The sequence below is a fragment of the Xiphophorus couchianus genome, chromosome 13, assembly GCF_001444195.1.
Source record: "Xiphophorus couchianus chromosome 13, X_couchianus-1.0, whole genome shotgun sequence".
Classification (NCBI taxonomy): Eukaryota; Metazoa; Chordata; class Actinopteri; order Cyprinodontiformes; family Poeciliidae; genus Xiphophorus; species Xiphophorus couchianus.
In genome coordinates, this window is record NC_040240.1 from 17,348,530 (window position 1) to 17,376,515 (window position 27,986).

At 37.4% G+C, this 27,986-nt stretch overlaps 1 protein-coding gene across 1 annotated transcript in view; it reads left to right on the plus strand.

Annotated features, from left to right (window-relative positions):
- The window catches only part of LOC114155443 (dolichyl-diphosphooligosaccharide--protein glycosyltransferase subunit STT3B), a 102,114-nt gene that overhangs the window by 19,472 nt on the left and 54,656 nt on the right, over nt 1-27,986 (plus strand). Inside the window, exon 2 of the mRNA XM_028035313.1 lies at nt 21,976-22,084. Coding sequence (XP_027891114.1) covers nt 21,976-22,084 — 109 coding nt within the window. The remainder of the gene's footprint in view (nt 1-21,975; nt 22,085-27,986) is intronic.

Sequence of the window (27,986 nt, forward strand, 5' to 3'; positions counted from 1 at the left end):
TTATTTCTGTTGCCGCATTACAACTTTATTTGTTCAGAATGATTGAATTTATATCAAGGTTCAACTCAAAGTTGTAAAATATTCTATAAATAAAAAAATCAGTAAGATTTTTAGACTTATTTAAAACTTTCAATAACTTATTAAACACAGAATCAAACAAGTAAATGTTTGGCGTGCCGTGGTGGCGTAGCGGTTGGCGCGACCCGTATTTGGAGGCCTTGAGTCCTCGATGCGGCCGTCGTGGGTTCGACTCCCGGACCCGACGACATTGTCTTCCCCCCTCTCCTTCCCCGTTTCCAGTCAGCCCACTATCATATAAGGGACACTAGAGCCCACAAAAGCACCCCCTGGAGGGGTAAAAAAACAAAAACAAAAGCAAAAAAAAACAAGTAAATGTTTAAATATTTAATTGAAATTTATATTGCTTTAAAAGCACAATTATTTCAGCATTTTTTTCATAATTGCATGTTGCAGCATTACATAGATTTGATTGGTTTGCAGTTAGTATGATTTGCAAGTTAACCAGTCACATGGTAAGGTATATTTGAGCCATTGTGGCAGTTTCATGATAGATGGCATAAAAAATTACATTTAATTTTTTACTTGATATTGTGTGCAATAAGTATCTGAAAAATTGATCCAATTATAGATATATTTTTATTTATACTTTTGCAACCTTTCATAATTTTACAGGGTCTTTAAAACAGATTTTTTTTATTTGCTTTAGGATCCAACATTTAATAAAATGAGATTGTATAAAACTCAAGGATTGAAAAATAGAATTGTCTCTTCTTTGCTTTTTTGCCACTTAGACCTTTCGAAATGATAATTCCCAGCAGATTTTTGTCATTGAATATTTCGAAAATCATTTTAACTTGGATCTAGAAAATGTGAATTTTGAAATGAAAAAGCAAACATTTCTGGCACTGAAAGTGGTCATTTGTTTGAGTGACTGCAACCTTTTCCCTCGCCAAGTTCCAACCTGCTTATCTTCCATAGTAGCCATTTTGCTTGAGCATCGCGGCACTTCTTAGTGTGAAATTTCACACTGTAAATATTTTAAGAATAGCTCTTCAAACAGCTGGTTTAGTTCTTTTTGGGAAAATCACTGCCTTCCTTGCTTTGTCGTCTTCAGCCTGTTACATTAAGCTCTACAGTCAAACCCGGTGCAGTTAATGTAGGCCTTTGATGGTGTCATCTTCACCTCCCCAGTTTTTCATCTCAACCTGAGCTTTTCAAAGCCTTCTTTTTTTTTTCCAGATGCGCTCTAGTTAGTGAGATCAAGGGGGATATTTCCGACACCCAAATGAATCCAGCTCTGAGGATGGCACCTCTCCTTTAAAAATACTCCCAAGGCTTTATTGGAATACAGTATATGAAAGAGATCATTAGGCACTTCATGTGATTTTCTTTCTTTTTTCTTTTTCTTTTTTTTTAACTCCAGTGAAATAAGTGACCTCAAATGTTCACTTTTCCCCTATCAGTATAGTTCCAGCAATTCAGCAATTACCACAGTCATTATAATTTCATTTACTGTGACTGCTTAGCTTGACCTTGAAACTTTTTCTTTTAGTCCCAGAGCCAAACTGATTTAGGAAGTCTTCTTAATTGCTGCCTCTGTTTTATATTGGCCAGAGCTTTGAGATTACATTGCTTCTTGTCTTTGCATTTGCAGTTCCCAAATAGTAAACTAAGTTATGTGTGACTCGAGTTGTTCGGTTGCATTTTTAAGCAAGACAATCATGTCAGACGTCCATATAAATGACATTTGTACCTGGGGTGCACAGGGAACACCTTGCACCATTCTTTTGTTGAATATTATAATAGCAGAATACATTTTGCGTATAATACTTTTCCTCCACCACAAATCATTCTGGGACTTCACGACTAATTTGGACATCAAAGGCAGTGAGAGCCTATCCAACAGGGGAAGTACATTATTTATTTTAGCAGTGTTTGTGAAAACACATTCAACATTGCCGTCATAATTTAATATTGCCAGACAAAAAACTTTCAATCATCATACATGTTGCCTGACATGCTTCTCTAACCTTGCAAATATATTTCCATTTTGCTTCCAATTCAACTTCTTGTAAAGTAGTAAAACACTGAAAGAAGGTCTAAGTGGATGGCATGTGTTAACCAAATGGAACTAATTTTGATCGAATAAACCATTAATTGACAATTGTAAATCGATTGTTTGCATCACTATTTGAAATGGGTGTTGATTTCATTGCGTAACTAAGCAGACAGGTGACACATAGGTAGCGTTTACTTAAGGGCAAATGCAGGGTAAACACACAGAGCTCATAGTTCATTCCTCTGTGAAAATCTGGTTGGAATTGGTTGTTTCAGACATTGGTGGGAAGGTCAGCATTCTTGGATTAGAAACATTGGTAGAAGATTGGGTAAATGAAGGCCTAATGAGTTAAATTGAGGTGAAATTCTTTAAATGGAAAGCAAAACCTTAAAGATGAAAAGAAAGCAGAAAACAGTCATAAGAATGGATTACAGAGCCAAAATGGCAGACTTGGCTAATGATAACAGAGAATCTACCTGTGATGCCAATTTGAAGCCAAGCATTGGCAAAAGCCCCAAATAAGTTCTATTGTTGAACAAACAATGGCCAAAAAGATTACAGCTCACCAAATTAAAATGAATGGCCTAAACAAAAAGTGGAGCAACATTTTATGAAAGCATGATTGTTTGTGACAGTTTGTCAGAGAAGACACAGAATTCAAATCATAGTACCCTAGCAAGCATGGTAGCTTAATCAGCATGCTATGAGGATTTTACTCATACTGTGGTGTTGATTTGACATAGCAGAGATTATGGGTCGGTTAAAATGTACTGGAGTACGCGAGGAGCTCATTTTGTGTTATGCCAAAGGTGGAAAGCTGTTGAGATGGATATTTCTTTGAGAAAATGCTCTTAAGCAGACCAATATATTCTGGAGTTTCCAGCACAGTCAGCGATTTTAATCCAATAGAAAAGTTGTAGGGTGATGCCAAATTTGTAGTTTCTGAGGCAAAATCTCAATGCTGAAGAGTTGGGAAATGTGGTTTAACGTCACTGGGCTGGAAGAATTGTTCACAGGTACCAGAAATCAGTCAACTCAGTGAAACACAAAAATGGGCCACAGTTCTCAGAAATGGTGGTTTGGTACCTGACCTTCCACTTGTCACTGAATAGAGGAATACTCGCATTGTTTTGTTCTGTGTTCAGTGAACACAGAGACCATGACTGTCTCTATGAATATGCTGAAGTTCACTTAGACTCACTTTCATTCTGGGTTTAATAGACATAGTTGGATTCCTGGAGGTTTCTTTCCACTTCAATCTTTCTAGAAATTTCAGGCAGCATAGATTATACAAACAAACAGACATGTATCACATTTTCTGTGTACATTATAAAGTAAATGACTATATTTTGCTTGGAACTTTATTAAACACATTCAGTATTCATAATCAAATGTTACTAATGCTTTCTGATGACTGTCATTTCTTTACTGATGCAGGAAATGTTGAAAAGAAAGTGGATTATGCTGTGATCTGTTAAAGCGATACCTCCTTGACTACACAGGAAGCCATGTCATTCTAGCGCTGGTGGAGTAATTCTGTTCTCCACATGATGTTGTCCGTGCTACTTGCGACATTAATCAGATCAGTGATTTGCTCTTTTGGATCCCTGGGCTACAGTTCAATCAGTAATCTCCTTCCTCCATTTTACTGACATACAAACACAGACACGCAGCCTGCCATGCGGTTGTTGTAGCAAGATCTAGCATAATGTCATCTGGCCACTCCCAGGCAAGATTTGGTCCTTTTTGATGGGGGCCAATAAACAAATGCTGGATTTATTTTTTTTTGGCTGCGAAATGCACTCCCATCTTTCGGGCTCATAATGGGGTGCTGGATCTGCTTCCGCCTCTGGCTGGGATTTGGAGATTTGCTACCCAGACGACAGTGAGCGGAAGGAAGTCTTTGCTCTCGTTCACCTCTTCCTCTGTTGGTTATGAGGGGAAAACGACAAGGGTTTTCATCCAGGATGAGCTCATTGTTGCCTTTTGTGCATCCTTTAAGCCTGGAGTTAAATTTTTTGCTAAGATGATATCAGTGTGCATCTCGCACAGATGCGTTATCTGTGAGTGCCTGTGCTGCCTGATTTTTATCTTTGCTGAAGTTTGAAAGTCTAGTTAGGGCAACTGTCTTTTGAGTCTAGAATGTATGATAAGATTCATATCCCTACTGCCTGGAATTTCATTTTGTCTCTCTACAACCACAAACTTTAAGATTTTCTGTGATGGTTTGGCATGCATTTTATAATTTGTAGACCCGCCTGCAAGTGCTTTGTGGTGGATGTCTATGAACTTTGCAAAACTAGATAGAATTTTTTCCACTTTTTCTTTCGCAAAAAGATTGGATGGAGGACTGCTAACAGGAATTACCAAGTTCACATCTGTACAGGATGTCTGCATGTCTACGAAATGTCTTCTAAAGTCTTAAATACATGTAACTTAAAGACTTAAATATGTCTTAAATTCATTTAAAAAAAATGTAAGTTAGACTTAAATACCTTAATCACACATTTTGTTATGAAGGGATTATTTAATTTTGAATATTCTCATATATGTAGTTTTTTTTTCTTGCAGGAATTTTCTGACAGGCAACAGTTTGAGTCTTGCTCAGAAATCTTAATTGTGTTTAGTGACTTGAGGCACACTGGGAGTGACAAAGAACAATGACAGGTGAAAGTCTTCGCCACTTGGGTTGAAACTCAACATAAGAGACACAATAGCGAAGTTGAACATTTTTCAACTTGTGTCATAAACCTGTGTGTACATGTGCAAAATGTCATCGGTCACTAGCTAATGATTGTCACTCCATGTTGCAAATTCCATAGAAACGTATGGAGAGGGAGCGAACTCACCTCACGTGTTGACCCCTTTAAGCACAAATTTATCTTCGGTTGGTTGGATGACGTTTGTTTTTGCCACAGACTCACTTCTGTTGCCAACCCACAAGATGCATTTTGTGCAATAAAACTTTTATTCTTGGCATGACAGTGGTTAAGGCTGTAGAGGACCATATGCAGTGTGAGAAGCACAAATCTGCTGCCAAGTGCCACAGACAGACCCCAGAATAACAATTTGTGCTATGCTTGATTGTAACACAGCAAGATCCCCCAACCATCCCTTATATACATTTTTTTCTGTCTTAAATTTCATTTAAGGTGGTATTAAAAAGACTTTAAAGTCTGAAATATGACTTTCTGAAACCCACAGGGGGATCACAGGGGATCAACCCACACACCCTGTGTGTATGTTTGAGATCATCGTCCTGCTGGAAGATGAAATCTTTTGCATCCTGTAACAGGTTTTCTCTCCAGGGATGCCATATATTTGGCTCCTATGAACCCTGCCCAGCTTCTCTCTCCCCCCCTTGCTGTGTCCCCTCACATCGTTTGAGGCAAACTTTAAATAAGACTTTGTTTCTTCTTGCCAGATATGTGCAGAGGACAGCTAAAGTTTTTTCTTGTCAACAGATGCTCCCTGCTGCTCCTTTCGCAGGGCTGTCAGTTTAGGTCGACAGACATGTGTGGGAAGGTTTGCTGCTGTGAAACAGTCTTTTCATTTTTTGGATTAAACTGCTCCATGAGATGTTCACAGCTTGGGATTATGTTTTATGACCAAACCCTGTCTTAAATGTCTCCATAACTTGGACTATCCCTGAACACATCTGCCATTTTTCCTTTTTTTTCTGGTTGTTCACTAATGTTTTCTAAAAATTCAAACTACGAATAAATTACACAAAAATGTGTTCTATTTACTAATTTAAGTATTTCCAGAAGAAAGTTTTTGCAGTGGATATATTGCATACTTTTGAAAGTATGCTCTGTAATTCACATCCATATTCTAGGAGATCTTGCCCAGGTCTTGTGCATTGCTGCACAGCAACTTCCCTAATTAACGTCATCTTTTACTGCTAATGTCATATTCTTCATTAATTTACTGGCATGCTGATCTGAGACAGTAGATCTACTATGGCACCTTGGAAGAGAAAAGATGACCAGCAGTGAAGCACTGAATGAGGTGGTGGTTGTGGGAGGGGGGTGGGCTGGGGTGGAGGGGTAGAAATTCAGAAATGAGCATGAACCCACATGGGTAAAAGGTGTGCTTTGTAATTTATGAGCCCCAGTAACGTTTCCTTCAGTCCTTCAATGCTTCTATTGCCATGAGACCCAAATAGGTTACGCATGTGTTTTAGCGGGCACCACAAGTCGAGAAGTAGGTATAATTGTTATCTCAGACTGCAGCGACCCCATGGATGTGTTAGGAAACTCTTTTTTTTTTTTTTTTTTTTTGCACAGCCTCAGCGACTGGTGAAACTCATCCCTGCTCAGCAATCTGTTGGGAGTTTTTGACCTGAATTATAAGTAAAACTGCATAAAGCTGCAGTATTTTCTTTACGGCCATGAGCAGCCCCTCGTTTTTGTCACGTAAGCCTTTAAGTGTGGGAGCCTCTAGATGCATCTTGGGTGACATTTAATCAGAGTAATAAGACTCGTCATCTTTTCTTTATTAGATATTATTACAGCAATTTAGCCCCCATCGCCTCCAATGCTGGGTTCTCTTCAGCTCGTACAATTAGGCATTCAGAATCCCAGTTACAAGGAAACTGCCTTTTTTGTGTTTTACAAGGTCTGAAAGCCCCCAGAGTGATAACCGTAATCGGCACTGTAGCTCATTACGTTGCCCGGATCATTAATGGCGGCTACATCAAACAAGAATGCTCGGGTTTGCATGCATTTGTCTTGTTTTCAGTGTGTTGTCGATGTTCGGTTCCAGCTTTAACTAGCAAGACCTGAATGAGTGGTAGATCTTAGAACCAGTCCTTTTTCATAAATGGTAAATGCACCATTAGAAAACATTCTTGGCACAAACAGTAATGGGAGCTGGGTTAAAAGTCATCAAATCTACAAATCTATCCACAAGACTCAAGGTTCCTAATGAGTGTGTTGATGTGCGTGTGTATGTGTCTTGAGGTGTTTGGATTTGGTGCTGCCAGTGGTCTTATTAAAGCGTCTCTGCTTCAACACCCTGAAATCTGGGTGTAGCGATGGACTCAGATCTGAACCTTTAGAGAAAGTGTGGACAAAAATCTTGTGTAATAACGGATCAGGCTGAGACTCTGGCAAATGGCAACGCTTTATTTCGTCTGCAGACGGAGAACAAACACAGCACCAAGCTGCTCTGAGTTCTGATTTGGAGCTGCAAGCTCTCACAATATATAGAACTCATGTTACACAATGTAGTCATTCCAGTTTCAGTTGAACAATATACAAGCCATGTAATCACACTGGAGGGTCAGTTAACTCCTTGGATGATAAACATCTTCTTGTTCAAATATGTGAGTTTCCAAAAAATCAGGTTTGCTAATGGAACAATTTTGCGTAACAAGAACATTGTCAAACCAGAATATCCAGCAGGTGCATCAATTTCTTAAAACTCTGAGCTGGTGATTTTCCATAGAGAAACTACTTAAGCCTCAGAACTTCTATCTAAACTATCTGTTCTTTTCTGTTAACAAATTCTGGTGCCTTGCTGTCGCTATCAGCCTGCTGCAATTGCTGCAGGGAGAGGTCAACAAGAAACCTATCTAACTGGTTCTGCAGAGATTCTCTAGTCTTCAACAGGTTGAACAAAACTAATGTGATTAAATGAGTAAAAGAATTAAATAAAATTGTTAAAAGAAATAAAACAATTTTTACTTCACAAAAGACAATTACAAAGTCAGCCTTCTGTTACCTGAAGAACATTTCTAAGATTAAAGAACTAATGTCCCAGCAAGATGTAGAGAAGCTCATCCATGGATTTATCTTTAGTCTCATTAATTATTGCTACAGTGTTAGTTTATAAATCAATGACTGGCTTAGCACCAAGATACATTAAAGATCTGTTGTCATATCAACCTTACAGACCACTCAGATCTTCTGGTTCTGGTCTACTCTGCATTGTCAGACTCGGAACCAAACACAGAGAAGCACCATTCAGCTTTTATGCTCCTCTAATCTGGAACAAACTTCCAGAAAACTGCAAAGATACTGAAACACTGAGTTCCACTAAATCGAGGCTAAATACCCAACTGCTTACAGTTGCATTTGGTTAGTCTTAAGTGGAACATTGATCAACTTATTTGTGTATTTGCGTGGTGATTTTGATGATGGTATTTGAGGAAAAGTAATGTTTCATAATTGGTTATTGTATTATACTTTTGTGGTGTAAAGCATTTTGAGCTGTGTTGTTGCTGAAATGTGATGTACAGATAAACCTAGAAACTAGGTCATCTGCAGAACCCTGACCTCAAACCTTTGATTCAGATGTGTTGGACCACCACATCTAAAAGAAGTTTTCAGATTCAGAGTGTTTATGTTCTCCCAGTCCCTGTGTGAGTTCTCTCCAGGTACTCCGGTCCAAAAACATTACTGTTGGAATCAACCACACTCAATAGTTCTCTATTGAATTAGTTTTTTTTTCTTCATCACCAGTGTGATATAAAAAGTTTGCTTTGTACTCCAGAATTGTGTTGACTTCATTGAGATCATAAGTGACTACCTGGTTGATTTATTGCAGCAGCTCTGAGCCCTCCTATAATATTCCTTTCTAAGGCCTGAAGTCTTTCTTTAATTTAAAATATAATTTTTTTATAGAAGTTTTTATAGAAGTTTTTATAGAAGTTGGCATTGACTCGTCAGTTTGCCTTCTGCTCTTCACTTTATGAAAGAAAAACACGTACTCTATTTTAAGTCATCAGCATAGGTTCTACTGAATTTATAAGCATTAACTTTAAAAAGACAGTACGGTTTGGGAGTTGAACCTTCCCAGAGACTGACCTGTGGATAAGTAAAACATCGCTCCGTCACCACGACTGCAAGGGAAGAACAGAGGGGAGGAAGAAAGAAGCACGCTCCTCTGTTCTTTCCCATTATATCTCATAGCCATAGAATATGAAACAGGAGATGCAGCCATGTGTTAGGAAATAATGATGAGGAGACCTCGGTGGTACAGAGGACGGCGTATAATTACTCAGCCCTTGCAGCAAATTTTGACCCCAGAGGATTTTGGAATCACACTGGCATGCCTGCTCATGCAGACATGGCAGCTCTGGGGCAGCTATAACTTGTAATATGATGTAGGCACACTGTCTTAATGATTGTCGAGTTTGCTGGGAATGGGAGGGGGGTGAGCCGTGGCGGAAAGAGGCATAGTCTGTTCCGGACGGAGCCGCTGCAGAGCACCTTACTCTGATATTTAAGCCAATGAGGCAGAACTGTCTTCCTGACTTCCTGCATTGCCTCTCAATGACTCTACAGATCCAAGCAGAGCGATTATGATCGGAGGGGGAGAAGTAACAATGCTTTATTCTGCAGAATCATTTATGTTGATGGGGTAATCTGCAGGTGTGTTTTTAACAGTTCTAGTTTGCTTTTATCATTCATCTTTTATTTGAGATTTTGTGTCCAATAATTGATTTTTATAAAGCTCAGATGTTCCCTTTCCAGTTCTCTTTAAGAACATCTAATTAATGACAAATACTTCAACTGTCTCACCAGTAATATCGGTACAATAACAGTAAATATAAAAAAGGGCTATTTTTCAGTATTACTGAAAATCTGAACATACAGTAAAATTCTCCAGGTTATTGAATGGTGTGTACAAATGAAACCTTTTGTCATGAACGCTTATAAATATATAAGTGCTCTTTATCAGATGATTTAAATTTTTTTAAAAGTATCATTTTAAAATGATTACAAGAGGTGTCTAGCTTAATATTTGAGACGGGAAAACTCTAAAAACCATGTTAATTAATAAATCATTCATTTATTGTGATTATAAAACAGCCTTAAGCAGCCTTTCTGCCACAAATAGTGTTAAATTTTTTATTAGGACCAAGACGGTGTCACCCAGTGTGTGTGAATGAGCAGTTGTTGCACAGCTCTGCAGTTGAACAGCGTTTCTCTAATATTTCAAAACAACAAAAAATGCAATGTAGCCATTTTAAATTGGAGCAGGGGGATATTATGTATTTTCAAGGCACATAGTTCCATTTTATAGCAGTCTAGTAACCTTGTTGCCTTAGTTGTTATGAAAATGCTGTAAAATTCAAAAACAACTTGAAAGGAATTTGACTTTGCATCGTAGTTTTATCGGACACTTTGAAATTGGCCTTTATCTCTTTAAGATCTTCCTACCCTTTCCCATGCTCCCCTTTCAGCACAATTTATGGTTTCCTCAAATATGCATGAATGAGCAAATCGACACTCCAGGTATGTTTTTGATGAGGGAACAACATTATAACATCATGTAAAGCTTAAAAGTCAATTTTTCATATCTCTCTCCCTTTAAATTCTCCCATCAGTCAAGTTTTTTTGTATAGCACATTTCAGCAGCAAGGCTGTTCAAAATGCTTTACATTAAAAAATACAAATATACAAAGTCACAAAAGACACCATACAGCCAACAATTTAGAAAACCAGTAGCAAACATTACATTTTGATGTGTGCCATCATCAAAACCATCAATATACATAAAATATGTTGATCAATGTTTCATTTATTATGGTTAAAAAGCAACTCTTTCGGTTTTTAGCTATACATTTTCCTGACTCCTTTGTTTTCTTTTTTTGTTTGTTTTTTATATTTACAATCCTCCCAGTTCCCCTACCATTGTCTGAGCTTTAGGTTGTCAACAACTAAAAATATACACATGGTTAGACTATGCAGCTCGCTACATAAATGATCAGCATTCAAAGTGTGCATGCATGGAACCTGAAATATTGCATCCTTTGCAATTGCTATTTTTTAAACCTTGATATTGCATTAATTGTAGTTTGATCTACTGAACAACTCACCTTCAAATTGGTAAAATTGCAAGCTGTGCACATGTTGTATTGACCAAAAATTAACCTGATGGTAAACCTGCCAGCGTGTTCTCATTTAAACGCCAAATGCTAAGAAATGAGTTGTTTTGAAAATGCTTCCAACCCAGATTTCTGCCTCTGATCATTAGATCAGTAATTATTGTTGCTGTCTCAAATGTTTGCATTTCAGATATGCCATTGATTTGCTCCCCGTTATGACTGCAGCACTCTTATCTGTGCCAGTAATTACTCCCTGTCTCCGGGATACACCACTTCCCGCTGTTCCTGCCTGGCTCTCTCCCAGTGCTTTCCCTACTTCTGCTCTGTGGTAACAGTAGGTTTTGATAAAAGAGAAGCTCTGCATCCCAGTGGACTCCTTTTTTCTAAATGTGGAATTGGTGTTCCTTTCATCCATTCTCTTTGATTCAGATCCCACTGTTGGAAATTCAGTGACTTTGTGCTTTTGGGAGCATCTCATTTCTCATCTCCCTCCTTACCTATTAAATGGACTCGCAGCACAAATCTTTCCATGCCTCTGAATCCATCTTTTTACAGACAGCCTGGGCTCACTGGCTCTGCAACATTTTGGAAAGAATTGTGGAAAATATTTAACCTGCAGCTTTGGCATGGAAAACGCCACATTCCAGACTCCCAAACACTGGATTCTCCTAACCAGTTCTTGCCATTTCCCCCCACCCCCAGTTAAATCTGCAATCAAAGAGACAAAAAAACTGATATCACTAGTTACAGCCACAAATTTGGGTAATATAGTCCCCTCATTCCTTTCAAAACTTTACGGCAAAGCTTAGTACTTGCACCGTGTTGAAAGTGTAGGAAAATATCTATAATATTTGGACAAATCAATCAATCAACCAAATTTTATTTGTATAGCACATTTCAGCAGCAAGGCATTTCAAAGTGCTTGTCAGTTGTTGGCCATGACGGCAGCATTCATATCAGATATGAATATCAGCCTAAATTTTCAAATCAGTGCATCCTTAATGATTACTACTACATTTCTTGTTTCTTGGATGAGAATAGATTCTTAAATTGCTAGTGTAAAAATAAACTCCTGCACTTTATGTGTCAAATTTCTCAATTTATTTGTAATTTTTGTTTTTCTGTCTTGTCCAGTATGACATATGCTGCTGCTTTTCTTGCCCAATTCACCTTTCTTCAAGAGGACCTGATCTAATTAGATCTAATAAAATTAGTTTTTACCTGGTGAGATAAAGATTTAGTTAAAAAAAATAAAATAAAATAAACAGATGGTTTGGATATATTTTAATTTTCTTTTTCATGAATGAAAATGTTTGAAAACCACATTTTGTATTTAGTGAAGTGCTTTTAACTACTTTAAAAAGTTCCAGTATGACAAAGAAACAACAAAACTTGAGAAGAACTCTCCAGAGAACACGGAGTGTAGTTGGAAATAACTGATGATTTTACTATGAATGGAGTCTGAGCTTTCTTGTAAATAATAGTTTGATGGGAAAGCTGGGCGCAGAAAGCCTTTTAAAGGTGGAGGCTCTCAGCTTGCAGCGTTTTCTAAGGCTGCTGTCGAGCTCAGACTGTAGGTGGCAATTTCTCCGGCAAAGCAAGCCTGGAATACAGACTGGGCTCATAGATCCTCACACAGACAGGAGGTTCAACTCTCTGCAGTCTCCTTTAGGTCTGTGTGCAACATCCAGGCCGTAAAACCATTTCTCTTGGAGGATAATTATCTAAGGATAAACATCTAAAGATTTGCATGGAGACATTTCTTGGCTATATGCTTTGAACTGCTCAGTGACATTTAAATATCAGGCGTCGCAATAACTCTCTTGGAAATGTGACAGGATCTGGTAATTTCTCCACACGTTTTTAATTAATGTATTGGTAAAATATGACTGCTCCTTGTAATTGTTCCCAACCACCATGTGAGACAAAGTAGCTTCATATCAGGCTTAAAATTAGGTTATGTCTCACATATTATTGCGCTGCAAGTTGTATTACATTGCTTAAGATATGAAAAATCATCAAAAAGACATTAATGCTGAGCACTTTGTACTTTATAATGGAATTGCTTCATATATGTCACATCATTATCATCTAAAATTGCGTTTTTGTAAATGTAAATTTTATTTGTAATAATTGAGCAGACATTTTTGGCACAATTCATACTTTAAACTGCAAAATGTTCACATTTACTTTGTAGATGAAACAAATTTATCTTATTCAAAATAAAGTAATTTTTTATCACGGCGCAATTGAAAAATGGGTGAATAACGTTATCAAGGGAAAAAGATTGTCAGCCATAATCTGATTGGACGACCCTAAATATCTGTTTATATTAAAAAAAAATGCTGTTTTCTTGCAAAAGCTTCTGAATTGTGTCTTTTCACAAGTGTGAACCATTTTCTCCCTGGCGTTTTTCTCGGAGGGGATTTATGTGAGAACATCTAGCTTGTGCTGCGCTTCTGGTTGTCAGAGGTGGGAGGAACGCTGCTGGGAAATCACAGGGAAGTCGCTGACAGATTGAGCTTTATGTTTTCAGACATTCCGAATATTTAACGGTGATCGGACCAAGACGAAAGTTTTTGGGTGAAGTCTCACCCCACACCTTCTTCCACTCAGATCAGATTCTCTCCACAACAATTACTGTTTAAAGTTCAGATGTGTCGCGTTTCCTCTGAAATCTGTTCGATACCCGATGAACCCCAGTTGGTTAATTGTATGCTTCGTTTCTTAATGGTGCTATTGAACAGAAGGCCCGGTTTCCTAACGGTTCTGTCTCTGATGAATTCGCCGCACGTCGACCCACAATTCTGTAGGAGCTGATGGTCTGGAAGCAGACGTAGCGGGAATGAACCCTCTTGTCACAGGCTATTTCAAGGTGCATTTATTGTTGAGCCTTTGCTCCCACCGTGTCCCTAGAAATAACTCTTCCCATTCTGCCCTTCACTCTGAACAGCTCCTTTATACTGAATAAAACCCCTTTTTCTAAGTTCAGTCACCAATATGCGATGACAGATTTTTTTTCCCCTTCTTTTAGGAGGAATTTACATATTTCAGGCTGCCATCTGTAATGATAATCTATTATATCTTATCAAACTAATTTACATGGTTGACGGATGAAAAGAAAGGGAACATAAAAGGCTTTTGTGTCTTTCTACTGGAGATTTAATGCCAGTCTAACAATGAGATGTTGAATTTTAATACCCAATAAATACAACCTCTTTCTCGACTCCAACCACACTAAAAGGTACCTGCACTGTTTTTTCTTACTTTGAGTTTATTCATATTTTTTATTTTTTAAATCACAGTTGGTGGAAATTGGTTGCCTCAAGCTAGTTTTCACACTTAGTAGCAAATTAAAGTTCCTCTGATCTTTTAGGTATTTCTTTTTCCTACAAAAGATGAAGATGTCAGCTGTCAACATCGAACTCAGTTGACCAGACAGCTTCTTCCTCATTGCGACAACACAGAGAGCCAAGTGGGTTGGAACGTTGATTTATTAACATCCCAAATGTTGTTGTAGCTGCTGAGATCAAAATGTAAAGTGCAGCGAAGTGTGAAATGATTCGGTGCAGCAAACCTACCTTTTGTAATTTCTAACGACTTCCACAACCCCCTGAACTCTTGCAGGTACCGGCAAATTAAACTTCACTATTTTGTCCTGTGAAGTGAAGTTCTTCTGCCTATTTTAAAGTTTAACAACTTCTTTTGAAGTCATTACAGAATAATGCAGTGTGTGCAGAACTAAACCTTGTAGTATTTGTTCTACAACTAATATATCTTAAAAACATTCAAATTATTCCTGTTCATGCTGAGATTTGACTCTGGCTTTACTAGGTTACCTGCAGACCACCAAATGTTTGAGTCATTCTGTTAAAAGTTGCCTGAATGATTATTACTAAGTAAAATACTAGTTTTACTTTTCTTAATGATGATGTATGATGCCAAAAAAATGTGCACTATCTTTAGATTTTCTTAGAATATTTTTGTTCCATATATTTTTTGCAGTATAGTCAGCACATTGGTGCTTAATTGTATAAAAATGGGTTAAATCATTTATAGTTTTTAAAGGGAAATAAGTTTAGCTTATAGTAAATTGCAAGTATCCCTTCTGTTTAAAAAAAAAACAAACATGCTTGCAAAACATTACATTTGCCAACATTTTCCCTGAAGGAAAGAATCCAAGTATCCATTCCTTTGGTAAATGTCACAGTTTCATCTTTTCCTTTTAACTGAAATCAAAAGATCCTGTAATATCTCAGACAGGGGCCAGTCTGAGATTCTAATGTTTGATAACCTTGAGAAAAAAAAGAGAAAGTTTCACAGTATTGGGGTGTTTTAAAAAAAAAAACTTAAAACGAATGTGTGTGAGATGACATTAAAGTTATTTTAAATGGCTCCTCATCAGCTACAGACAAAAAAAAAATCCCCTCAGATGTTGCAGCACGACATGCGTTAATAAGCATGTGTGTGTCATCACCGTATCACTTCAAAGGCTTCAAAAGTCGGTGACAGATACTCCCAAGCTGCTTGTGCATAGGTGCAACCAAGAGCCTGCATGTATGGGTAAAATAATAATTAGGCTGTCAATAGCAGTTTGTTTATTGAAACAGATCCAGTCTTAAGTCATAAGTATCATACACGTCTGTCACTGGAATATGAATAGACGACAGGATATTGATCCACAGGAAACCTACCACCTAGACTAAGAGATGCCTCAGAATGGTCTATTTCGGAAGTGTGTAATCCCCTTCCTGCCAACCTCATTTTTCATACACACCAAAGTGATGAATGTGAGAATGCATATGCTGACTGTCAGAACGCAGAGCTACTGGAAGAAATAAACAATGCTCATTGAAAGCTGCTGTTTTTTATAGGCTGTTCTACTTGCAATTAGAGCGTAGAGACAGTAGAACTTATTATGCTAAAAGGACTGTGACTTAAATAAAATGAGTCTTTCAGAGATTATGCTTTTCTTTGGAGCATGCATTGTTAGCTCTGCATGCTGAGCTGATGTTAGATCTCAACATGCAGCAAAAACCCAACCATCTGCTTGTATTACTAAGGCCAGCTGGTTCATTTACCAAACCAAAGCTTGGAAACCATTGTGTTTATTCCAATGATAATTATTACAGAATGACTTTATTTATTCTAGTGGGGTTTTCTGTTTTTTTTTTTTTTGTTTGTTTCCTTCATTGATGGGTTTGCTCTTTTTCTAGTTTTGCCCTTATTGTGCAGAAGTTTCTATGCAGTTCTGAAAAGCAGGGAGTTTGATTTGATCATATTTGAAGAGTGGAAACAGGAAAGTAGTTGGTAAAGTTAGCATTTTGAGACTTTATCCATGATTGTCTTACAAAAAGGTTGAAAATATCAGATTCTGGAGAATTACATGCTACATTTCATAATTTATATTTAACTTTTTTTGTTTTCACAATGGGCATAGTTTCTAGGTGTCTTAGTATTTAAAAAATGTAACAATTTGTAATCAAAGTTTACGTCTGTGCAGCATTTTTGTATGGTCATTCATAATACTATAAAAATGTGACTGCATTGATTCTTTTGCCTGAACGATTTACGATGCACAACCGCAAAAGAATGTAGACATCACACAGCAGCACAATGTCTGGGTAAGTAACGCCACCGTGTATAAATCAATTTTAAGTAAAATAAAATGCAACACGACGATTCAGAGAGAAGGTACTTTACGGACATATATGGATTTAGTACCACATTTGGTAGTGATACAATTTGGATTTTTGGGGGGGGAGTTGGAAATGTGCAAAAAAATCCGATCAGATTTGAGTGGCTTTTTCCTGTGAACATAGAAGAAGCTGTCATGATTGATCTCCTTGTTTGACTCAGTTTGATTTGTAGATTTTCTTATATAAAATTCCTTTTCTTAGCTGAGCAGTAGTAATTGAAATACAGAAAACTTCATCGTTTCCACCATTAACCTGTTGACAATATAATCAAAGCTAGACAAATAAAACCTGAAGAAGCTGTGATCCTAAAGTGGCGAATTTTGTACCGATTGGTTCGAAACTCTAACACTTGATTAAATTGTCTCAATAAATGTGCCTTATCCCTTCTAAATCCTCATGAAAATTTGCTGTGCACTGTAAAGCAAAAAGAGATTGCTCAAGGATTGTTGGCTTCTTCCTTCAGAGGTACAGAAAATCGAGCATGATTTGAAGTTGAGAGAAGATCAAAATGCCGGGTGAGCTGGGCTTGTGGTGTAATTTACCCTGAAAATCCAGACAGCTCTCTAAACGAGATATTTTCCAACATCGAAATCCCAAAATTGAGTGGCAGCGTTGTTTTTAAATGGAAGTTTCTCCAGACACTTAAATAAATGTCCCGACTCACAGAAAAATGTTGTTTATGTGATGCAGTTTAGTTTATAGAGTTCAGATTGTTGTCTGGGAAAATTAGGAAAACACCATTAGATATTGTTGAATATTGGGTTGATAGGATTAGCTGATTAAAAAACATTATTCTCTCTATGAGCATCTTAGGCTCTGGGATCTAATATCAGGTGTGGTGAAAAAGGTTGGTGACTAGAGAGATGAAGATTTTGCCAAATTTATGATATCTGATGATAATAAACAATTATTGGCTTTTCTCACTAGCCCTGTTGCTCCTAAAGAATGGGCATATAAAACATAAAAATGTTTTGTGCGAGTAGGCACTGTGAAACAGTGCTCTGGTATTATATAATAAGACTAAATGATTGAGTTGATATTTTATACCATCTCTTCCACTTTACCTTAATAATTTGCACAACTAGCAAAACTGAGACAGTAGCTTAGGTTTGAACACAACAAAGATGGTAGATCTTCACTTTAATTTGGTAAATGTAGCTTGTTCAGAGCACAGTTAGCCTGTTTGAATGCTAATAAGCATGAAGTCATGCCACAGGGTGGTCTGTTGGCTTAGCAGCAAATAAAAGACCAATTGGTCTGCTGATGTTTCTTTAACTTCATAGGCATTATTATTCAGGCATTATCTTGACTTGCAATTATCAGTCTAATTTTTAGCTTGGATATTTAGCTTAAAACCCATTTCTAAGTTATGAATAAATAATGGTGGATTTTACAAAACACACGCTCAGCCCATAGGGAATTAAACCCATAAAACAGTACAATGGTAGATAACTCAGCTGCACGTCTCTGTAAATGTGAATGCGCCTTCAGTCAGCTCCAAAACCTTAATAGATAAACTGTACTTGTTGGGGAGATATGTTTACATGTTAAGTTGCTTTTCTTTTGGCAACACTGCTTTAATTGATGCTGTTTCGTTTTTCTTTTTTTTTTATTATCTAAAAGCAGTGTGGGCGAATCTGTTACATGAATGGAGTCTCAGTCAGTTGCTGGGTGGTCCTTTTAATGTGTCCCTGGATAGTTTTCATTCAGATTGCTAAACTAAAGCAGACAGAAATGACCCAGGCCACCTCTGAAGGAAACGTCCTCAATGCATTTTCACTGTGTTCATGTATTTAACGCTGTCCTGACAGCTGAATTACTCGGAACGTACCGTCTGTTCCAGGTAAAACCTGAGGGAGACGGTCTTAATACGTTTGTGTGTTTGCAGTAGGCTTGGGTGATACTGATGCAAAAGTTTAATATATGCACATTTTTTTACAGCATGATAATAATGAAGTGATGAGGTATATATTTTACAAATCCATTGCAGTCTGTTTAGACTTGATTGAATAGCTGTGACTTTGCATCACTACAGTCAAAACACCACAACACGAATACTCCTTTGATAATATATTGTTTTGGATCTCTGATGTTCATATCTTTTGCTGTTCTATGGGGTCTAAAAGTGGAGAAATGTGTAAAAGTAACAATCCCAAAGATAATTTTAGCTTCTGGTGGCTTATAAGCATCAACTGCAGGTTATTCCTGTAAAAATAAATCAATATTTTTAAACATTTTCGCCAATTGTAATTGGTAAAATACTATTTAGTTTTAGCACTGTCCAGGCATGCCTAGATCACTTGGGATGCATGTTAGTGCAAAGTGCAAACGGGTCAGAGTTCAGACTGTAAAGCAAAGAAACTTTAGTACTCTATTCAGCTTTCCCGTTATTGACCATTTTCTCTCTTTCACTGTTTTGCACTCTGAATGATCTGATGTGACGTACGTAAAAATACATTCCTTTTCAAAATCTCTGTCCTTCCTCTGACTTCCCTTGTAACCACCTCCCTGATACTGAAAGTTGCTTAATTTGCATTTTCTCTCAGTATCAGCATCCACACTGAACAGTTGTTGGCTAGATTAAGTTGTTCTAAGGTAGGGATTACACTGATGGAATAAACACTACATCCTGCCCTTGGCAGGATTTATTGTACACACGTTAATGTTGCAATCCTATCAGAAGAAAAGACCAACATGGGTTCCCATAATGCTCAGCTCTAGTTGGTGTCTCAGCTTGGGTTTTGGTTTCTCCGCCTCTTATCGTTGAGGTCATCTGCAGATCATTAACTTAAGTTGCATGTAAGCCCCCCCTTCATAATGAAGGGGAAGAGAACTACAATGCACTTATGCAGCTGATATTGAATAAAAGCATACTATAGCTTGTAAGTAGCGATGAAGCTCATTTAATCACACTGATAATGACGACCTCATCTTACCAGGAAGCTGTTAATCAGTGAATCAGCCCCCGGAGGTGTCTGAAAGGGAGGCGAAGCTAAGCCACTCCATATTTCTCTTCTTTGCTTTTATGTACAGAGTTTATATAAGCTTCATTTTTTTCCTTTCAAACATCCACCCAGGAGTGTTGTTGTATTAGTGTTGCTCATCTTCGCTGGCGCTAAGAGAGGCTGCTAGTCATCAAAGGCTTTGTGGCCTGAAACCACATAGGCAGCTAAGCATTAAATTGCTAATGTGCCCAGCAGAGCTACGTTATCCGTCCCATCGACGTGACAGGGGCATGGATGAACCGATCTGTTCAGCTGTCCATGAGATCAATGGAAAATGGGTTTTGCGGATTTTGCTTGGCACTGAGCAGAGTTGTCTCTTTAGAGACTTTGCTTTGAATTGGCTTTGTTTATGCCTCGCTGATTTGACAACCGCTGAACAATGAGGCTGCAGAACCTGACCAGTTCCATCTACTTCCAGAGCATCTCTGTGGAAGCGCTCTCACACCTGGCTGACTCCATTTCATGCCTTCTCACATTCTAGGGTTATATTTATTTGTTTTTGCCAGCTGCAATATCCAAGAAACATGCCCCATATGTAGGGGTTTCTCATAATTTTGAGGCCATTAGATCATCTGCATGGACATGCAGCAGGTTGATGGAGAAATTGAAGTTTTATTCTTCCATAAGACTGAACTACTCTGCATTTTCTTTTGAGTAGCTCTAGTTGCAGCTAGGGTGGGAGTGGGTTATTCTGTCAGTGTCAGAGCCTCAAGCCTCGGGTTGTTGAGGAATATGATTGCCAGCAAAAGCCCAAAGGAAAAGCACTATTCACAGATTTTAAAAGCTTTTTACAATACTACTTCTACTTCTGTTGGATTTTTGATTACTTTAAACAGTTTTTTGTTTATTTCCTTTATGCAAATTAAGTGTTGCCTGTGGCTGCTTTGTATTTTATTGGAAGGTAAAGTTGTAGAAGTTCATAACAAAATAAGAATGTCATGTTTACAGGCTGCTTTTCTGAAGCAGGCATGGAGCAGAGACAGTTGATGGGAAGATGGACTTAGTTAAACACGGAGCAATGCTGGAAAGAAAATCTGGGAGTTTTAGAGAAGAGAACAGGGCTTCCTGTGAATTTGTTCCGCTGACTAGCTGCTAAAATATCCTAGCTAGCTTGTTATTTTGTGTCTGTCATGAGCAAGTACAAATCTGTGTCTATTACATGACTTTTTTAAATTTCATTCATAATGGTCTTAGTAAATATCTTAAATCTTACACTTGAGTTTATAAAACCTGCAGAAACCCTGTATTAGCTACAGTGTGCATAAAGCATCATACTTTGTTGGATAGCATGTGCTAACAAGTGTGTGTCGTTGTTACATCAAAGGAAATAAGTCAGTACTGTTTGAGTGGGCAGGAGTCTGTCTGCAAAGTGCTGACTCAGAAAGCAACGGGGAGGTTGAATAAATGTGAGCTCATCAGACGGAGTATGGTGATGTTTGTGGTGGTAAAGTGGCAAAATCCGGAGAACTTTCACAGGTGACCGTATATTCGGTGTGAGCGTTTCTTCAGTTTGACTGAGGATTATGATATAAAATAAGCTTCTTTTGCAGAGATCAGCAGCACCTTGATCTCCTTAGCGCAGCATTACCTCATGGGATGATTAAATAAGACTCAATGAAATGTGAATCAAAGAATTTCTCTGGTGTTAAACAGCTTTTTCTTCACAGTCAAAGTTATACTCACTCTGTTGAACACCTCCCAGGTAACTGGCCTTTAGCTTACTTCTCTCTGCTTTGTACCTGGAGTATTTTCCACCATCCATGTGAGCCTGTGCTCGAACCACAATGCATCCCAAATTAATTAGCTGTGTGGCGGAGGAGCTGCCGTTGAGTTCCTGCGTTTTCTTCGGCAGCAGTTTTCAGAAGACTGTCAGCTCTTTCTCTCAGCTGTTTGACAGCGTTCCCCACCCACCCCCGTCACTTACCTCAGCTACTCTTTGACCTGGGTCATGTTTTAAGTGAGATCATTGACATTTATTCCTACGTCCTGGTTGATTCATTGAATTAGGAGGGAAAACTGAGACCTGTTTAATGTTGTTGTCACATCCCGAGTAAAACCGTCTGATCTTCTAACCAAAGCCTGACCTCTGAGCTTTTGGCATCACTACAAAGGCTCAGATTGTGAATGGAAGAACTTACTGATCTCACTTTGAACAAGTCAAAGCAGCTTAATATTCCTTAGATCCTTCTGAAAAAATCTGAATAAAAATCAGAATAAAATAATCTGTTTTGTGTTGCTTCATGTTTTGCTTTCATCTCCGCCTAAGACGATTTGATCCTAACGGAGCGTGTCAACTATATTCTGCATTACAATAACCCATCTCTGTCTTCTGCTTTTGTTGTGTTGCTTCAGGTTCAACTACAGATCAACCCACCATCTCACCACCAATGGCTTCTACGAGTTCCTCAACTGGTTTGATGAAAGGGCCTGGTACCCCCTGGGCAGGATTGTTGGTGGAACAGTGAGTATCTGTTAGAAACGAATCAATCATGCTGTAAAACTCTGTTTTTCTTCTTCTGTTTATTGCATCCAGTGCTGCATTTAACGATGCCCATAAAGTTGTTTTGACCTGAATTTGTCTGGCTGAGGAAAGTGGGCTCCAGTGCTCTTGTTTTTTGTGAGCAGATGAGGTAGGAATGAAATTTCAGAGTAAGGTGTCCACATTTTCTTTTTCCTTCTGGAAAAAAAAGTTCACCAGAGGTTGCTTCCCATATAAAAATATCATAAAGTTTTCTCAGCCTTAAAAAAGGTTACTGCAATATTTATGTCATTGTCAATTTGTTTTTATAACCAGGGTTGCTATGGAGTCCAGAAAAGTAGAAAATTTGATTAAATTATTTTCCAGGCATGGATTAAGTATGGAAGAAAAAATATTAGTGGAGAGAAATATGTGTGTTTCCAGACTTTATTGGCTCACCCATCTGTTTTAAATGTAGGGTGCTTCCTTCATGTTTATCTTTTTGTCATTCATTGCTTGTGTACCAGTTTCTCTTTTCTTTCTTTTGTTTTTTTCCTTCCTTGTTTTCTTTCTACTGTCTCCCTTGTGTCATTTTCTTTTCTTGTTCTTTCTTTCCTTGCATTCCCTTTTCTTCCTTGCAAAATTGTGAAAAATGCATTAGCAGGGAGATATTAACATCTGTATCAAAAGAAGCATGACCTTGATTCTTAGTCTGACATTGAATCAGATGAAGCCTAGAAATAGCTTTCGGCAAGTGAAGTAGCTACTTCCAGTGTAAAAAGTAAGATCATTTGTATCAAATCTTCATATTATTTCCTTTCAAAGTCAGAAGTTTATTTCTACCAAATGCAAAGGTGGTTTTTTTTATTTTTATTTTGTTGTATTTACTTTGATTTATGTTATTGTGACACTGGTTTAGGGAGGTTTAATTTTAACATGAGTCCTGGTGAAGTTCAAGATTGATGATTACATCTCTGAGCATTTGATGGATACATGGGTCTGATCTGAGTCTGACTTTCTGTTCTACAAGCCAGCTGACATACTCAGGAATAGTAGAATATGAAAACTCCAGCCTAGACTTTGAAGTTGGAAAAGTGAGGAAAGGTCTGAGTGTCCGCTTAAAAAAAAAATTTAAAAAAGGTTGAATCTCATCTTTAGATTCCAAGAAGTCAGATCTTGTACTTGGCAACATTTTGTAGGGTTTTAAATATCTTTGAAAGTGTTTCTTTGTGACTTTTTTAATGAAGGTTTTTAAAAAGTAGCAAAGCTAAAACAATAATTTTGTCTCGGATGATGTCGTGTCATAGTTCCTTAAAGATCATGCTTAGGTTTTTGCCCCAAAACTATTCTAGGCAGTGTGGGGGAATTGCATTTTCTTTCTTTATTTTATTTTATTTTATTTTTTATTTTAGATGGATCTACCACTCTACTTCAAATAGTTAGAATAGGAGTCTGGCACCAGCAAAGTGCTATTAGTTGCAAACATGACATCCAGTAAATGGCTCAGCTAAAGTATGTTGCTTTTCCTTTCAATATTTTCTGATTTCTTAAGAGCAGGGCTTTTAGATGCAGTTAAGTTGTTGTACAGTTTTATTAGCCTGCTGCTGCTTCATTTGTCCTTGTGAAATTTCCTAAACTATTTTTATTGATATGCTTCAAACTCTATTGAGATATTTTGTTTTTACCTAAGTGCTCTTAGGGGAGCTTTTTGTTGGTGCAGAAACTCAATTTTAACCAGGCCAAATGGTGTTTTTTTATGTTCTGGAGTTGTTTTCTTCTTATGAAGGCAATGGGGGGAAAAAAAGCAAAGTTTTTTTGTTTTTTTTTTGCAACAGTCTGCTTGTGAAAATGCCGTCAGACATCCAGGTATCGGACTTGAGCGAACAAACAAAACAGCTGCAGAGTTCTTTGAAAGGCTTGGAGTGATATTGCTGAAAACCAGATAAGTCTGTATTTTTGAAAATCTAAATAATTCAAAGGTGGATCAGACACTTTTCACAGAGCTGAACAGCACATTCATTCATTCAGGTATTGTTTAGGATACATTTCTATAAGCCAGCTAGTACACTCACTCTTATATCACTTTGCTATGTAATCAAATATGAATAGACAGAATAAATAAATACATGTAAAACCATATATTTATTCACACTCTAAACCTTTTTTCCATGATTTATGCTGCATCAGTCTGATCCTTTTCTATTTAGGTAAGTTAAGAATGAAATTATTTTTTCTATGCCAGGAAAATAAGAGAATGTCTTTTCGATGTCTTTATTGCATTTTTCATGTTTATATGTCGGCATACACACCCAGTACTGCTACTTTAAGCAATTTGGGGTTAGCCAGATGATGTCGTGTCAAGTAAATATTTAATTATTTTATTTGTAATGTTTGAGTTTATTGGAAAGAATACATGTGTATCTGGTTTATCTTGGATCATACTTCCCAAATGCCTGAAGGTGCCACAATCATTTCAATCAATTCATTACGATTAATCAGTTCAATCTAATTAATCTATTTAACTATTGTTAAGTGTTTGAAATTCAAATGTTTAAATCATGCCATTTATTGAAAAAGTTATTCTAAAAAACAACAAAGAAAATGTCAAACTTCTGAATTTGAGGAGTGATACAAAACATTATCTGGGTTGTGCTTCGGTGGAAGGATAATTCATCATTGCAATAAGTATTCTACATACTAGCTTCGTTTTATCCAGACGTACAGTGCAGCGTTTACTAAAGTGAAATTTGCCCCTGAGCACGCCAGCCTGACGTCCCTCACTCATCTTTTCACTTGAGTTTGTGACCAACGCCGCGCTGCTTTGGACTAAGCAATCCTCCACAGGAGAGAGGCTTTTAGGTCACAATCGATAATGTGATTAATCTACATTATGTTATATTAACGAAGTCACAACTGATTCATCAGTTGTGATGAATTAACTCTATGGATTCTCACTGCATCCCTACTTAACATCAACTACTACTGTGCTGAAGTCCTTTTATGAATTCAGCATGTTGTTTCTTGTTTTCGGTCTTTTTCGCATTTGCTCTCCTGACATCAACTCAACAACCAGCGAGCTATGAGTCTCATCTGTGTTAAATACCTCAGGTCTATCCATCTTCCTCCATCTATTACTATGCCACCTGCTACCTTTCTTTCCCACCGCTTTTCATGGACGCAGCGGGGTTACACTCTTGAGCTCTAATTGCACTCCTTAATGATGCAGCAGGAGTGTATAATCTAAAGTCTTCAGTGCAAGATAAATGTGAAAATGTTTCCCAACGTGTCGGCAACACCGAGTCCAGCTCAAACGATCAGATGGAGTCTTGTAATCGGACTCTCTAGCATCGTTTCCTCACATAAAGATGGTGAGGCATGTTAATGGTGTTCATCACCGAGCTGGCGTTACTTTGCAACAATCAGATATAGTCAGGATGTATACTGACATTTTCCCCATAGTGTGTGAGAAACTCTCAAAGAGCTGGAATCCAAAGGTCCTCATTTGTTGTGAGCGGTTATAATCAGCTACTGGTAATTGCATTTGCAAAGCTATCTAATAATGGATTTATTGGTTCTGTTACAGTTCATGGCTACTTGGTTTAGGTCTCTGTTCCCACAGGGCTCAAGCTGAAATTCGTGATTAGACAGGTAATTAGAATTAGAACATGTTTAGTCCCAACTTAATTTTCATGGTATTTGCAGACCATCTTTGTCGCACAGTGAGTTATTTTCTTTTTGCGGAAATTAAACAACTAGTGCCTGTTTCCATGCTGCACAGTTTTATTCACATGTCTAATTTCTTCTTATAAAGAATTGCTGAATAATTTATGCATTAATCATGTGGAGCAGATTAGTTTGTGCTGAACTGATCTCTGCACAAATTTAGTTAAGCATTAAAAGTATTTTCCTTTTTCTCTTGGACATTTAAAATTAGCATGCAAGTAGAGGACATTCAGACGTGAGGTTTAGAATGTAAAAGAGAACTCTTGTTCTTATCCGTTTATCATTCATTAATTTTAGGGATGTTCTTGCTTTGGAAAATGACCTTCAGCAGTTAAACTGACATTTTGTCTGAGCATAAAAATGTACTATTAGTTTAAACAAGGACGTGTTTTTGTATTTGTAATGTCCCGATACTGCTCTGTAACGATACTCTGACTTGATATTGCATTACAGTTAATGAAGTCAATCAATGTTAAATTTAATCCAAAAACAATTTAACTTTATAATCTAGTAAAATAAAATTTAATCAGTGTGCTGTCATGGGAGCTTAAGCATTAGCATTTTAGTAAATAAACCAAGCCTAACTTTATCTAAGAAAAAAACAAAAGCAACTAAAAACAATCTTTTAAAATGAGCTAAAATTTATTTTTTGTATTCATGCAAGATGTTATAAATTAGACATCATGGATGTATGTTTTCTTGTACAAAATTAAAAGAAAACTCACATTGGCAGTGCTGAGAGGTATCAGGTATATAACTCAAGCAACAAAGTAAGTTCAAACAAAGGCTATGCGTCAGCCGATAAACATATTGCATATTTACGTAATGGGGTAAGCCTTGTCTAAATGACAAACATTTTCTACCACAACAAAATGCCATTTTCACACTAAGAAGCAAAATGAAGTGATACCTGATGGTTTTCAGCCTTTTCTGTCTTCCTAACAGTGTGTAACTCTGCAATTTTACATTTCATCGCTTTACAGCAAATTAATTTACCTTGCTGTGTTTGGTGAATGGTCATGGTTTTGTAATTTTTGTAAACACCAATGTATTCTATTGGCTCTGATGGTTTGATGGACGTTTCAATCATCTTAATTTTCCAACGGTCTCCTGAGAAACTGCGTTGTGTTGTTCACAATGTCTGGGCTCTGTGGATCGAAGCATTCAGTTTTGCAGTCTGAGTATTTTTTTTTTCCATGCTTCCTTTACTTTGATTTTGGTGCAAAAACAATTATATGATGGAATGAGTATTTGTGATAAGATATAAAGGGGGAAAGAAGAAGCCAAGAAAGAAATTCTTTGAAATTTCAAATGACTGTCAAATGACTCATTTGGAAGGTTTACCTGAACTGTTATCAACTAAAAACTTCTGTGCTTCACTTTTTCCTTTTTTTTTTTTCTTGGCATGTCAGCAAATGTCAGATCCTGTACTTCAGTTGGCTAAAGGTTTTGGATTGCAACTGCATACTTTCAAAGGTATATTCACATCACAAAGGACATTTTTTAGGTGGATTATTATTATTTTTTTTACTTTGATGGGCTGTACTGATTTTTAGACCTCTGGACTGTGCTCTGGATCTGACTTTTGTTGGAGAGCAACTTTAGACATCATATTATTCATGGCTTTTTTTGTATTGATAAAATATGATTGTTTCAACGCAATTTCTACTTGGTCTCCAAATGTTTCTTGACCCTTAAAACAATGGCCAGTACATAGCTAGAAAAGACGTATGTACTCTGCTACTCATCAGTTTACATACAAGAAGTGTTGTTTTACAAACCTATCAAACGTACCTTAACTGATTTGTAAAAGTAAGTTTTATCTTTGAGAATGTGTGATGCATTGAGGCTCGGCTTTATGTAGTTTCTTTGAAAAGGGATTAATGTGAATCAGGGCCTTTCAGTGTCACTCACTGTGAAAATGAGCATTTTTCATTTAATCTCTATTGAGCTGCTTTTCTATAGCCATTAACAAGCTAATGCTTGTGTATTTATTTATGCGTACAATTAAAAAATCTGTGATTTTGTGTTTTCGTACTTGCCTTGAAAGCAAAGTCTAAAAGCATGTGAATATAAAAAGGTCTTCGAGAACTCCCAGTTGACTTGGCAGGAATGCAGTGCCAGATGGCGAATGGCGTTTTGCCATATAGAGAGTACAGACATTTGATGCCAGGCAGGAGGG